We start from the raw sequence: 15,571 nt of genomic DNA, 5'->3' as shown, positions 1-15,571 counted from the left end.
ATAGATGAGCAGTAGCCTAGGGCTGGGGGTGGGAGGAGGAAATTGGGAGTGACTGCTAATAGGTATAGGGTTTCTTTGGAGGGTGCTAAAAATCTTCTGGGGTGATGGTTGCACATTTCTGTGAATATACTAAAAAACATTGAATAGTACACTTTATTTTTTTATTTTTTATTTTTTGAGATGGAGCCTCAAGCTATCCCCCTGGGTAGAGTGCCATGGCATCACGCTCACAGCAACCTCCAACTCCTGGGCTCAAGCGAGTCTCCTGCCTCAGCCTCCCAAGTAGCTGGGACTACAGGCGCCCGCCACAACGCCTGGCCATTTTTTGGTTACAGCCATCATTGTTGTTTGGTGGGCCCGGGCTGGGGATTCGAACCCGCCACCTTAGGTGTATGTGGCTGGCGCCTTAGCCGCTTGAGCCACAGGCGCCGAGCCGACTAGTACAATTTAAATGGGTAAATTGTTTGGTACGTAAGTTATACATCAAGGAAACAGTTAAAAATAAGAAAATCAATTTTTTAAAGAAATATTCTGGGAGAGAAGCTTACAATACAAATATATGAAGAATGCACATAAATACACACAGCAAATACCCAGATCTCACATGCTCAAAGCAAATGAATTCACAACTTTCACATGAAGAAATAAAGCTGGTAAATAATATAGAAAATGCACAGCCTTATTAATTCAAGAAGCACAAATGAAAGGGCTACAGAGTACTATTGTGGGTCTACTAAAGTACCAAATATGAATAAAAATAATAAGGCCCCAACATGTATTAGCCTAAAGATTTAAGGATGATAATATTAACTGGCCATTCAATCTCTCTAGGAAATAAGTGGGGAAATTATAATAAGAATTTAAAATCTGATTATTCTCTTTGATCTTCTATTACTATTCTCACTGCTAATCCTCAAAGTCATGATCTCAAAGGAAAGAAAAATATGATATTATTTACATTAGACTATGAGTTCCTAGAAGACAAGGGTGGTATCTATTCATCTCTATGTCCTCTGTGCCTAGGAAAGTCTTAAGACAGAGTATGAGCTCAAAAACCCCTGGCTCTTGAATACTGAAAAATATTCATCACGGCTTTCCTTAGGACAGCGAAAAAAACTCAAAACTGCCCAATAGGGAATAGATAAGCCAAACTCAGCAAAAAATTACCCCCAAAGACTCCAGATCCACAAACTATCACAGGCCAGTAACTTCAGACATGTAAGGAAACAGCTCAGAAAATGCCCGTCCAGAGCATCCTATAAGGTGTAGTTAGAACCCTCTTCCAACTTGAGAGCTGAGATTATTCTGCTTCCTACCATTCCCTACCACCCACAGAACAAAAGCCAAACTTCTCAGCCTTGCCCTCATGGCAAGTCCCTGGCCAGCATCCACCCACCCACTCCGCTTTCCAGGCCTTCACTCCACACTAATCTTACCTGCTATACCAGTTTTATCTCTGAGCCCCAGCTTGCACAGCTGCCTCTACAGGCTGTGTGAGGCCAAGTCAAGGTCCAACCCAAATGTCACATCTTCCTTCTCTGATTTCCTTGCTAGACTTACATTCTCTCATCTCGGAGCTCTGTCCATCTCTCTGGCCCAGGGGACTCCAACCTTTATTTAAAGCTATCTGAATCCATAAAGTATTGCCCTTAATAGGCTGCACATTCCCTGGAGCAGAAACTATGTTTCATGTATCTCTGTATTTCTCATATTGTCAAGTGAAGATCTTTGCTCATTGGAAGTGTCATTGCTAACTGGGTGAATGAATGAAAAAACTGTTGTACATATACAACATGGTACTGGTAACACCGTTGTACCTCTAACACAATTCTCAAAAGGTGAAAAAAATATATAACCACTAACAATAACAATTTGAATGTCAGCTTCCGAGTTCAAAGCTTTTCATTTTCCTTTGTTTAACTTGATATTCAGCTCAACCCTGTGACTACTGTCCTAATCAGGACTCATCTTCTCCATGTCCCAGAGCTCAGTAAATGCTATCATGCAGATGATGACAATTGCTCCAGTCAGACTCCTGGAGTCATCCTTGGCTTTCTCCCACTCTTATCCCTCATCTCATATCTCTCAGAATACTAAAAGATCTCTTAAAATGTCCATTTCTTTCCATCTCCACAGCCACCATTCGCTTTCAAACCCCCATCACCAGTCCTGCTGACAGATTTCTGCAATAGGCGCCTAAGTGGTCTCCACCGCTCTTCATTCTTTTCTCTCCTGAATGATTCTCCATCATTAGCAGCCAGACTAATTTTATAAATGCAGCCCTATTCATATGTCTCCCTGAATGGCCTAATCCAAAATACTGAATATGGCTTAATATAGTCCCTGCTGATCACTTTACCCTATAAGACCAAGCTCTTTGGCTCGGTGCCTGTGGCTCAAGCGGCTAAGGCGCCAGCCACATACACCTAAGGTGGCGGGTTCGAATCTAGCCCGGGCCCGCCAAAAAAACAACGATGGCTGCAACCAAAAAATAGCTGGGCATTGTGGCGGGCGCCTGTGGTCCCAGCTACTTGGGAAGAAGAGGCAGGAGACTCGCTTGAGCCCAGGAGTTGGAGGTTGCTGTGAGCTGTGATGTCACGGCACTCTACCCAGGGGGACAGCTTGAGGCTCTGTCTCAAAAAAAAAAAAAAAAGACCAAGCTCTTCCAGCCAAACTAGTCTCCTTTGAATTCCTCAGACACACTAGCCTTTGGACAAGCTCTTCTCTCTGCCTAGAATATCTCCCTTTCCTCCAACATGCTCTCTCTTTCTCCAATGTATCCAACCATGCATTCTATGTGTCCAGCTCCTACTCAGTCTCTTGGTTTTGTGTTTTTGTTTGTTTGTTTTTTTGAGACAGAGTCTCACTCTGTCACCCTGGGTAGAGTGCTGTGGCATCATAGCTCACAGCAACCTCAAAATCCTAGGCTCAAGCAGTCCTCTTACCTCAGTCTCCCATGTAGCTAGGACAACAGGGCCTGCAACCACACCCAGATAATTTTTCTGTTTTTAGTAGAGATAGGGTCCTGCTCTTGCTCAGGCTGATCTCAAACTCCTGAGCTCAAGCATCACCTGCCTTGGTCTCTCAGAGTGCTAGGATTATAGGTGTGATCTCTACCTGTTGAACACAGCCACAGACTGGTACAAAGTCTCTTGTCCTCTCTAGACTGTAGTTTGTGCAGCAAGAACTACGTATTTCTCGTCTCATATGCTGAACTCAGTACCACTCATAGAATAAGGCTTAATAATTGTTTGGAGAACAAAAGAAAGAACAAACCTTACTACAGAGTTTCAATGGACTCCATTTTAATGCTTTTCAAAAGGGTAAGCATGGCTATCTGACACTTTCCATTTGGAAGGGGGCCTTCCTCAACAATGGTGAACAAATAACACCCCACTGTGTTGACTAATCCCTGGACAGTGTCAATGGCTTTGGCCCAAAGTCTGGACTTGACATTTTCCCCAAAGGCCATGTTCTAGCTTTTGTTTGGAAAGGGATTACCTAAGTACATGACCAAACTGTGGCCTCTCATAGAGAACATTTAATATTTGACAGTAAGCTGAAGGAAATGATCTCTGTAACAAAATTTCCTCCTCTAAAGCATCTTATAAATATCAAACTAAACACTAATCTAAAAACATCTGTCTGCTGCCTTTGCAATGGCTTCAATCCATAAATCTGAGGTCATTTCTGTGGTCTTATACCAGAAGAACTTAAGACCTGTAGTTACACTAATGAAATTCCTATTAGATAACTGGATCTACCTGAAGGTAGAACCAGAAAAAAAGTCATGTTACATTTAACACGAAAACAGTCTCAGGTAGACTAATTCTACATTTTATGGTCATCAGTTCAGACTGAACTGATTAACAACACTGAAAAGGAAAAATACCAGATGAATACTGATTATGCTTCAGATATTCTCTGCTTTTTTTATTTTCTGATATGTCGGAAAATATACTTTACCTCTATCCTGCAACAAGAAAAATTCGCCTTCCAGTTCTAGCAGGACGCGGAGAAACTATTTTGAATCTGTATTTAAACACTTTATTATGTTCAGCTTGAGTGATTTTTAAGAGCTAAATCTGGTCTAAACTGGATTTTGTAATTTAAAATCTATTCAGAGAAAGCAGAAATAGAGGCAGCAGTCTTTGCCAGAAAGATTTAGCATGTAGTTGCAATCGTAAGATTATGCTTGTGGTTGTGACATTTCTAGGGAGCCATTCAGTGCAGACACTGTGAGTGTAGTGCACGTACAGTTTAGAGGGGGAGAAATTCTTCTATTATGACTTTTAAAAGGGGATTCAGAAAATAATAGCAACTCTGCAGATGTAGTTTGGGAGCCTTCCAAATTGTTCTTATCATATCTTTCTACTTTTATCCCTGGGTCAAGAAGCAATAAAAAATTGGTACCTGAGGCTGGATGTGGCGGCTCATGCCTGTAATCTTAGTGTTCTAAGAGGCTAAGGCAGGGTGATATCCTGAAGTCGGGAGTTGGAGACCACCCTGAGCAAGAGACCCTATCTCTACCAAAAACAGAAAAATTAGCCAGGTGTGGTGGCAGGTGCCTGTAGTCTCAGCTACTTGGGAGGCTGAAGCAGGAGGATCACTTGAGCCCAGGAATTTGAGGTTACACTGATGCCATTTCACTGTACTCAGGGTGATGGAGTAAGAGTCTGTCTCGAAAAAAAATTGGTATCTCAAAGTGTCTTTCTATACCATTAGCAATATTAGAAAGGTCAAATAAAGCCATGCCTATAGTCAGTAAATAGACTATTTATAGTTGTAATAACCAAGTAAATTTGGAAAGTAAGTAAAACCAGTAGCAAGTATCTGACACTAAGATATCAGATGTGCACATGTGGGTGCGTGTACATGTATGCATGTATATGTCCTGTGTCAGTGTGTGCATGTATTTTCATTAGTATTTTTTTGTTTTGTTTAGCAGGCCTGGGCTGGGTTTGAACCTACCAGCCCTACTGCAAGGGGCCAGCGCTCTAACCATTAAGTACGGGTTTCCAGCTGTATTTTCATTAGTATTAAGATTCAAAATAAGTTGAAAGAAATCATCTTTTCAAGCCCTGAGGTCAAAACTAAGCAATAGTGAAGAAGGCACAAAGGTGCAAGAGGTTCCTTATGCTTCTTTAGATCTTGTTCCATAAAACTAAACATTTCCAGATTAAGCATAAGAGAATTCAGTAAACCTCAGGTTTTGTTGTTTTATTTTTATTTATTTTATTTTATTATTATTACCTTTTTTTTTTTTTGAGACAGAGTCTCACTATGTCACCCTGAGTAGAGTGCTGTGGTGTCACAGCTCACAGTAACCTCAAACTCTTGGGCTTAAGTGATTCTCTTACCTTAGCCTCCCAAGTAGCTGGGACTACAGGCACCTGCCACAATGCTCACCTGCCACAAATATATATATTTTGGTTGTAGTTGTCCTTGTTGTTTGGCAGGCCTGGGCTGGGTTTGAACACCCCAGCTCCAGTGTATGTGGTTGGGCACCCTAGCTGCTGAGCTACAGGTGCCAAGCCAGGCTTTATTGTTTTAATAATACAATAAAATTATTCTAAAGTTTATGTAGTGAAATAGGTGTTTAAGAGTAAAAATGTTAAAAAGAAGAGTAATAAAGGCCTATTTGAATAATTAAATGTATAATACTATAGCAATATTAATAATTTTAATACAGCTATGTAGAAATAGATCAATGGAAAAGAATAGATCACAAACACAGGAACTTCACATACAATAAGTGAGGGGTCAGTGAGCAATAAATGAGTCAAGAAAGGGAGGATCACTCACAGTTAATGGTGGTGCAGTGTCTACTTAGTATTTTGGAAAAAATTTTAGATTTTTAGTTCCTAGCATTGACTAAAATAACCTCCAAATTAAAGAAGTAAACATAAAATGCTTTAAATTTCTTTTAAATGTTTTAATATTTATTTTTTTATTTAATATATTTTAAAATATTTAATATTTTCTTTTTTATCTGGTGATGTTGCAATAAATATGAAATTTTTGAAATGATTAAATATAATCGAGACTTAAACCTTAATTGGGTGATGATAATTTTTAAGCTTAAAAGCAATGAAAAAAAAATGTCAAGGAAAAGAATCCCATTTAATGGTATAAAAATGGTTAAGAAAGAAATAATATAAAAATCTGTAAGAAAGAAAAAATTGATTTTTTTTTTTTTTGAGACAGTATCTCACTCTGTCGCCCTGGGTAAAGTGCCATGGCATCCTAGTTCCCAGCAACCTCAAACCCTTGGGCTCAAGCAATGCTCTCATCTCCTGCCTCCCAAGGAGCTGGGCCTGTAGGCATGCACCACTACATCCCACTAGTTTTTCTATTTTTAGTAGAGATGGGGTCTTGCCCTTGCTCAGGATGGTCTTGAACTCCTGAGCTCAAGCAATCCACCTGCTTCGGCCTTCCTAAGTGCTAGGGTTACAGGCATGAGCCACCTTGCCGAAAAACTTGATTTTATTAAGTGGAAGATATACTATACAATCTTTAAATCTTTCTCTCAGGAGATAAATATTAGGGAGCAAACAAAAAGGAGGATGGACCCCAGTGTACCTTAGGTGGTCAGGAGGTGACCTTTAAGCTTAACCTGAAGAATAAGGAGGTGTCATAAAAAGAGAAAGAAAAAGAACCTTCTAGGCCAACTAAACAACAAAGCCCCTGAGATAGGAAAGAGCTTGATTAGTTCCAGGAACCGCAAGGAAGCAAAACAATGGAGATGGTGAGCAAAGAAGCAAGAGGAACAAGATGAAGTTGCAGTGTTGGGCTGAGACAGATCACGAGGAGACTTATAGGCTGTGGCAAAGTGGTAGGTGAGCCATTGAGGGGTGTAGGGTGTGGGACGGTGGGGTAGAGCTGGGGGCTAGTGTAGGACGGGAACATTTCGCATTTTGAAAAGCCACTGTAGCTACAGGGTAGAGAATCACCTGGAACAGGGAAAGGGTAAGGGAGTGACCCTGCCAGTGATCCAGAGATAGGGAGGTGGACAGATAGGAGACATGTTTGATGGCCAACTGACAAGAGCTGCTGATGGGGTGTACGCAGGGAATTCAAGGATTTGGGATGACTCCCAGATGTCTCCATTAAGCAACTGGGTAGAAGAGGTACCATTTACTCTACTCCTGGGAAATGTCATTATTTACCCCAAACTTAGTTTTTTGTTTGTTTGCTTTTCTGAGACAGAGTCTCACTTTGTCACCCCTGGTAGAGTGCTATGGCATCATAGCTCATAGCAACCTCAGTCTTCTGGGCTCAAGTGAGTCTCTTGCCTCAGCCTCCCGAGTAGGTGGGATTATAGGTGCCCGCCATAACACCCAGCTATTTTTAGAGGTGGGGTCTCACTCTAACTCAGGCTGGTCTTGAACTTGTAAGCTCAGGTGATCTACCCACCTCAGCCTCCCAGTGTACTAGGATTTACAGGTGTGAGCCACTGTGCCCAGCCTCATAGCTTTTTTGGTTATTGGTGCCCTTCAAGTAATCTGAAGGCACCTAGGATACAAGATTAGAGATGAGAAGCAATTTAAACAAAGCTACATGTGATTTATCCTAGAAGCACAGAATTGATGCCTTCCATGGGCAATGAAAAGAATCTTTCTCCCTTTACCTTCTCTTTCTCAAGTGCTAGAAAAGCAAAACTCTCTAGACACAAGGAAAAATGTTTAATGCCATTAGGGAAATCTAGATCAAAACCACAATGAGATACCACTCTACACTCACTAGGATAGCTACAATTAAAAAAAAAAACAGATAATAATAGCAACTTTTGGCAAAGATGTGGAGGCGTTGGAACCCTCACATGCTGCTGGTGGAAATCTAAAATGGCACAGCCACTTTAGAAAACAGTCTAACAGTTCCTCGAAAGACTAAACATAGAGTTACTATATGACCCAGTTCTTTCACTTCTAAGTATACACTCAAGAGAAATGAAAACATATGTTCAAACAAAAACTTCTACAAAAATATTCATAGCAGCATTATTCACAATAGCCCCAAAGTAGAAACAACTACAAGGTTTATATTATACACATTATATATATATATATATGTATGATATTGAAAATAAATATATATCATATATAAATAAAATAAATATGTATAAATAAAATTTGGATTTATATATCTGCCCAAATGTTTATATCAACTGATGAATGAACAAAGAGAAAGGAATAATATTTGGCAATAAAAATAAATGAAATACTAATCCATGTTATAACATGAATGAACTTTGAACACATTGTCCTGAGTGAAAGCCAGTCACAAAAGATTCCACTTATCACTCCATTTATGTGAAACATACAGAATAAGCAAATCTATAGGAATAGAAAGTAAAATAGTGATTACCTGGGAATGGGGAAGGGACAAGTGGAAAATGACTGCTAATGGATATAGGGTTGCCTTTCAGATTATTGAAAATGTTCCAAAATTTACACAATTCTGTATAAATACAAATATATACCAAAAATCACTGAATTGGACATTTTCAATGGGTAAATTTTTATGATATGTGAAACACATCTCCAAAAAGATGTGGGAAAAAGACTTGCTATAGGCTTTTCTTTATTACCTTTCATTTACATTCTGTGAGAGAAGCAGGATGTTAGAGGGTTCCAAGGTCAAACACATAGGTCACATCGAGTTAGACTGCAGGGCTTCTCAGAGCCTTTAGTTCATGTTATGTGTATAATGGGCATAATAAATCACCAAGGCGGGTAGAAGTGGATGCAGGCTGCATCATTTCCCAAACTCATCTGGCCACAGAACTGTTTTGAGTGGAGCAGCATCACACTGGACCAAGTTTTGCAGAGCCCACTCTGGGAAACCATGTGCTTAGCAATTTTCTCATTCACTCATCAAGCACCACCTGGCCACCTACACTGTTTCTGCAGCTCAGTCACTTCTAGGCTAAAGAGACGAGGTCAATACTTTTCCTTGAACTCACAGAAGGCAGGTCTAGAAGAAAGAAAAGCAATGTGCCCACGTGAGTTGAGCACACCAGGAAGAGCACAATGCCAATGCTATGAATCAAATACTGTAGGAACCCATGAGAGAGATTAATCCTGACTGTGAAATGGGGAATGTTTCATGGAAGACCCAGCACTGTCAGCTAGGCCTTCAACTGGGGGGTGGGAGAAGCTTAGGTCCCAGGGGAAAGGGGAAGAGGAGGTGTTTGTCGTAGGGGAGCAATGAGTAGTTCATTTCAGCTGGAGTGCAAAGTGAATGGAGCAGAAGTAGTAAGACAACTCTACAAGATTGTGGGTCAATCTTGGAAAGCCTTGAAAGGTCAAACCAAACCATATTTGCATTTCATCCTGTAGGAAATGGAGACCCATCATGTGTTTCTGAGCACTAGGTGGTAGTGGTCCTAAACAAGTCACTCTTTGAGCCTTGGGGGTTTAACCTATAAAATGGGACTCTTTCTATCAGCCTTGTCTGACCTCAATGTATGAGGTTCAGAGAACTCAGACACAGGCCAGTGTAGTCCTGAGCAAAGCTTATTACTCAGCAGTAGAACAGCTGTTTCCAGTTCCTTAGGAAGAATGTGCGTCTCAGAAACACCTGACATGTGATATTTATCTCTGGGCCAGATGGGGAATCTGAGATGGAAAATGAACGCTTTGAAACAGAACATATTTTAAAGTTCTCTTGTAGCAGTCAAAACAGATCTGTATTTGATTTCATTTTATTTTGTTTAGAATGAAATAGGGACTGTAAGGAAGGAACAGCTGCTGGAAACAAAGACGGGGAAAGAATATAAACAGCAGATTGCCTGACTTTCCTGTCAAGTCTAAGACAAGGAGGGTGTATGTGTGTGTGTGTAGGTGTGTGTCTGAGAGAGATATCAAGAGAATGTATGTAGAGAACATATGTATTATACCTATATGTATACATATGAGTGTTCTAGAAAGTATATATGCATGTTTGTATGAGTATATATGAGTGCTTTTGCGTATATAAATCTGTGAGTGTGCTTGTCTCTGTTAATATGTGTGTGAGTTTGGGGTGAATGTGTCTGTATGTAGGTGCATGTTGGGGGTAGGGATACACAGAAAAGGCACTCCAGCAAAATTGCTGACCTGCTTACATTTCTTCTACCATGTTGTATAAGAACAAGGCAAGCTGGAGACAGTGATCCCAAGGTGCTGCCAGGACTGGCAAAACTCCTCCCAAAGGGGACACCAAACCTTTACAGATAGAATTCTCCACTAGCCTAGGAGCCTTACCCTGATGAGCTGTCCCGGGAGCGCCGAAGCCATCTCGCCACCATTTGTTCTATTCTGTGTGCTTTCCGTGTCTGGAATAAACTGGGCTCCAGCTCTTCCATTTACCTAAAAGGAAGAAAAACATTCATGACAAGCTAACTTAAATATTACAAAGAGGGTTTTGGCAAATCAGTTTGATGTTTCCTGTATCTGCCCATTTTAAGACATGCTGATCAAGTGACTAGTGCTTTCCTTCTATCCAAAATCATCATACCCAGATGCTCGATGTCCGCAGAGTGAACAACTTTCATAACCCTTGGCCCTAAGAGAATCTTGTGGTAAACAGGTCGGCTTCTTAAAGAGTTATATATATGGACAAGAGAATAAAATAGACACAGTTTCTCAAGCTTTGTGAAGAAACACATAGGAAATACACATATAAATCCGAGTGTGGGCTCGGCGCCTATAGCTCAACCGGCTAAGGCGCCAGCCACGTACACCTAAGGTGGCGGGTTCGAGTCCCCAGCCCGGACCCGCCAAACAACAATGACGGCTGCAACCAAAAAATAGCCGGGCGTTCTGGCGGGCGCCTGTGGTCCCAGCTACTTGGGAGGCGGAGGCAGGAGACTCGCTTGAGCCCAGGAGATGGAGGTTGCTGTGAGCTGTAATGCCACGGCACTCTGCCCAGGGGGACAGCTTGAGGCTCTGTCTCAAAAAAAAAAATAAAATAAAAAAAAAATCCGAGTGTGCTTGTCTCTGTTATACCTGTGTGTCACTGTCCCCTGTCCCTGATCTGTTTGTGCAGCTCTAGACAACCCAGTTCAGTCTGCCAGCATCAGGAGCTATGTTCACGGAAGCATTCTTAATCACACTGTACACATCTTCTGAGTGCTGCTTCTTTGGCTTAATATTTTATATTTAATTTTTGAATATGTAACAATTCACTTGTATAATTCAATGCTAACCTATACAAAAGGATATACAGTTACTTATCCTGGGCACATAAAGAAATGTTAAGAGGGAAGATCTCATGTTACACGTTCTTACCACAATAAAAATATGTAGACAGTGAAAAGTCTCTCTTCTATCCTTCCTTGCCCCCAACCACGTAGTTCTCACGTCCATACAATAATCACTGCTCTTGTTCTCTATTAACCCTTCCAGAGTTTCTTTATGCCTATACAAGCTCATATAAATAAAAGGATTGCACTTCTTCTTCTTAACACAAAGGGTAGTACACCATACACACTGTTCTGCACCATGCTTTTTTCTCCTAAGCATACGAAGTCTATGTCCTTGACATTTTTCTACATCAGTAAATAGAGTGCTTCTTCATTCTTTTTGACAGCTACTGAGTATTTCATTGTATGAATGTATTATAATTTAAAAAGTAGTCCTCTGTTGACTGACATTTGGGTTACTGCCAATTTTTCTACTATAAACAATACTGCAATGAGTTAAGTTGTACATATATCATTTCTGCATGTACGTAATTATACATCTGAATAAGTTCCCAAGTTCAAATTGCTAGCTCAAAAGTTATATGCATTTGTGCTTTCATAGATAATGTCAAGCTACTAAGCAAATACATACATGTGCTTGAGGTTAAAGTTTCATAAAGCAATGTATATTGATATTTTTCTATTCTAGTCTGTTTAACTTTTTAAAATACTAATCTCAACTCACTAATTTTATAATCCAATAAATAATCATACAATATAACATACAGCATTGGGAAATAAACATGGATACAAAGCAAGTTTAAAAAAATTATAAGAGACTGACATGCTTAACACTTTACAAATACATGTGAAAACTCTGATGACACGGATAGTTTTCAAGGAAAATAGAAATTATCTAAGATAATCTTAAAAGAAATAGAAAATCTGCAGAGACAATTGCCAGAAAAGTACAATTTGTTCTTTTTTTTTTTTTGAGACAGGGTCTCACTTGTCACCCTCGGTAGAGGGTCCTCTTGTCACAGCTCACAGCAACCTCAAACTCTTGGGCTCAACTGATTCTCTTATCTCAGCCTCCCAAGTAGCTGGGACTATAGGTGCCCACTACAACACCCGGCTATTTTTAGATACGGGGTCTCGCTCTGGCTCAGTCTGGTCTCGAACTCGTGAGCTCAGGCAATCCACCTGCCTCAGCCTCCCAGAGTGCTAGGATTACAGGCGTGACAGAAAAGTACAATTTGTTAAAGAGCTAATTCCCTGCCCTCCTTCCCCCCAAAAGCCAGGCACTGACAGGCTCAGAGGTGAATTCTTATACATCTATATGAAGCTCAGCCTAATGATATTTTTTATTTTAAATAAACTTTTATTTTAGAATACTTTTAGATGTATAAAAAGGTTGCAAAAATAATATAGAGTTCCCATATGCTCTTCTTCAGTTTTCCTTAATGTTAACATCTTATGTAACAATTGTACCCTTGTCAAAATTAAGAAATTAATATTGGACAATTTTTCTATTAACTAAACCATAGAGTATTTTCAAATTTTACCGGTTTTCCCATTAATATATTTCTGTTCCAGGATCCAATTCAGGATACCATGTTGCCTTTAGCCAGCTTAGTTAACTTTTTTCCCTAATACTATTTCAACTGCTCTAGATCAGAAAGAAGGAAAGTTTCCAACTTCTTTTTAAGGAGACAGCAGAACATTGATACCAGTTCTGATAAAACAGGACCCTAAGGTAAAAACACAATCTCCTTACAAATACAAAAGTAAATATACTACATAAAATGTCAGCAAATAGGATCCAGTAACAATTAACAAAGTAATAGTGGGTTCTATACCAGGGGTATAAGGAAAGAAAATTAACCAGGATATAAAATGAAAAGACAGCCTGGTGTGGTGGCTCACACCTGCAATCCCAGTACTTTGAGAGGATGACGGGAGAGGATTGCTCGAGGCCAGGAATTCAAGACCAGCCTGGACAACATTGCAAAATGCTGGCTTTACACATATGTTAAAATTAGCTAGGCCTGGTAGTGTGCATCTGTAGTCCCAGCTACCCAGGAGGCTGAGGCAGGAGGATCCCTTGAGCCTAGGAGTTCAAGGCTGCAGTGAGCTATGATCATGCTACCACACTCTGGTACTCCACATGGACATGAGAGTAAGACTCTGCCTCTTAAAAAAGAAAAGAAGTTTAAAACAGAACATCCAAACTGATCACTTTGAAAACCCAGGAACTTACTTTTTAGGCAAATGGAAGCCAAATACAAATTAATGGATAAAAAGGCTAGCATAGATATAGGTTGCAATCAAAAATAAATTCTGACTCTGGTTTCTCTTCAGATCGTATAAATCTTTTGCCTTTTACAAAAATAAATTCTGACAGTCTAGCTTTATTTTACAATGGGAGCATCAGACCTGAATACTGTCCTCAGTTCTAGGCATCTCACTTTTTTTTTCTTTTTTTCTTTTTTTTTTTTTTTTTTTGCAGTTTTTGGCTGGGGCTGGGTTTGAACCCACCACCTTCAGTATATGGGGCTGGTGCCCTACTCCTTTGAGCCACAGGCACCACCCATCTCACTTTTTAAAAATATATAAAATTTGGCCCAACAGTAGTGAGTTATCTGAATTGATTTGCCATAATTAGTTGAATAGTGAACTTCTTTTTTTTTTTTTGAAAACAGAGCCTCAAGCTGTTGCCCTGTGTAGAGTGCTATAGCATCAAAGCTCACAGCAACCTCAACCTCCTGGGCTCAAGCGATTCTCCTGCCCCTGCCTCCCAAGTAGCTGTGACTACAGGCGCCTGCCACAATGCCCGGCTATTTTTTGGTTGCAGCCGTCATTGTTTGCCGGGCCCAGGCTGGATTCGAATCCACCAGCTCAGGTGTATGTGGCTGGTGCCTTAGCCGCTTGAGCCACAGGGGCCAAGCCAAGAGTGAACTTCTTATTCTACTCCTTCATCCTCTTTCACTACTATACTTGACTAACCTTAAAAAAAAAAAGTAAGAAACAGAAGGAATAATGGAGGGTCGATCACTGATTAAACATGATGAATTGAAACAATGTCTTAATCTCTTCTTCCTAAACCCTATAAGTTACAATAAAGGAATAAAAAAGGTATAAACTCATAGGATAATGAATACAGGAAAAAGAAAACAATAGATAAGAGATGTTAATGTTTGGAAGACAGAAAGTGTTTGGAAGAAAGGTAACTGAGTTTGCAGAACTAAGGAAACAAAAAGCTAGGTGCCTTCAGAGAGGGATTCTGATGAAAAATGACATGCTTTGCCCAATGACTCAGGAATTAGAGGCAGTAGGTATAGGAGAAAACAGGAATAAGACATAAGGCTTAAAAATATGGAAACAGGTCTCTGTAAGCAGGAGTTGTATTCACAGCCCCCATCCACCCCACTTGCCCACCTAGACAACTATCCCTTTCTTTTTCTTTTCTCTTCTTTTTTTTGCAGTTTTTGGCTGGGCTGGGTTTGAACCTGCCACCTCTAGCATATGGGGCCAGTACCCTACTCCTTTGAGCCACAGGCGCCGCCCAACTATCCCTTTCTTATCCTACTGTAGGTAAGAGGCTTATTTGCTGGAAAAATAAAACAAGAGGAGCTTGGGAAGACAAGGCACAAAAGAGAGTGCAGGAATAAAAATAGAAGGATTAAATAAAACTCTTCTTACTGAATGACAAGAACTCCCATCCCCTCTTTTGCCCAGTTCTCAGAATATTGGCAACTAAGACTTTATATCCTGCTGTGGTTTGAATATGTCCCCCAAAGCTCAGGTGTTGGAAACTTAATTTCCAATCTAATAGGTTGAGAAGTGGGATCTTAAGAAGTGATAGGTCGTGAGGGCTCTGCCCTCACATATAGATGAATGTCATTGTTGTGGGTCTGGGTTAGTTATCGAGGGTGTGGGTTCTTGATTAAAGGATGAGTTCAGCCCTCTTCCACACTCTCTTGTCCTTTCACCTTCTACCATGGGATGACACAGCAAGAAGGCCCACACCAGATGCCAGCCAGTACCTTGATGTGGGAATCCCCAGCTTCAAGAACTGTGAGAAATAAATTTCTTTTCATATAAATTACCCATCCATGGTATTGCATTATAGCAACAGAAAACAGACTATCTCAAGCATGAGAAAAGAAAATCACGTCCTGAATAGCACCAGAGAGAAGATCTCAGCTATTGACACCTGTAGGATTCCCCCAGTGAAAAGGTAACTTGTTACCACATCACCCTACATTGAAATCTGTTCATCAATGAGCCTGACCCATCATATGAAGCTTCTAATCACTTGTTTTTACTGCTTTACTTTTACTTATGAATGGATATTTAAGGAATGCCTGCGTTATGAAAAGCAGATCAAAACAAAAAGTTCAG

The 15,571-nt window shown here is 40.3% G+C and overlaps 1 protein-coding gene across 1 annotated transcript in view; it reads right to left on the bottom strand.

Moving 5' to 3' along the window:
* Window positions 1–10,348, bottom strand: part of FRMPD1 (FERM and PDZ domain containing 1) — a 52,916-nt gene extending 42,568 nt beyond the window's left edge. Inside the window, exon 1 of the mRNA XM_003785147.2 lies at window positions 10,248–10,348. Coding sequence (XP_003785195.1) covers window positions 10,248–10,348 — 101 coding nt within the window. The remainder of the gene's footprint in view (window positions 1–10,247) is intronic.
* Between the last annotated feature and the right edge of the window lie 5,223 nt (window positions 10,349–15,571).

Source organism: Otolemur garnettii, unplaced genomic scaffold, assembly GCF_000181295.1.
Source record: "Otolemur garnettii isolate 467f Iridium unplaced genomic scaffold, OtoGar3 scaffold00014, whole genome shotgun sequence".
In the NCBI taxonomy this organism is placed as follows: domain Eukaryota; kingdom Metazoa; phylum Chordata; class Mammalia; order Primates; family Galagidae; genus Otolemur; species Otolemur garnettii.
The sequence above is the reverse complement of the archived record's forward strand: the minus strand, read 5'-3'. Positions and strand labels throughout refer to the sequence as shown.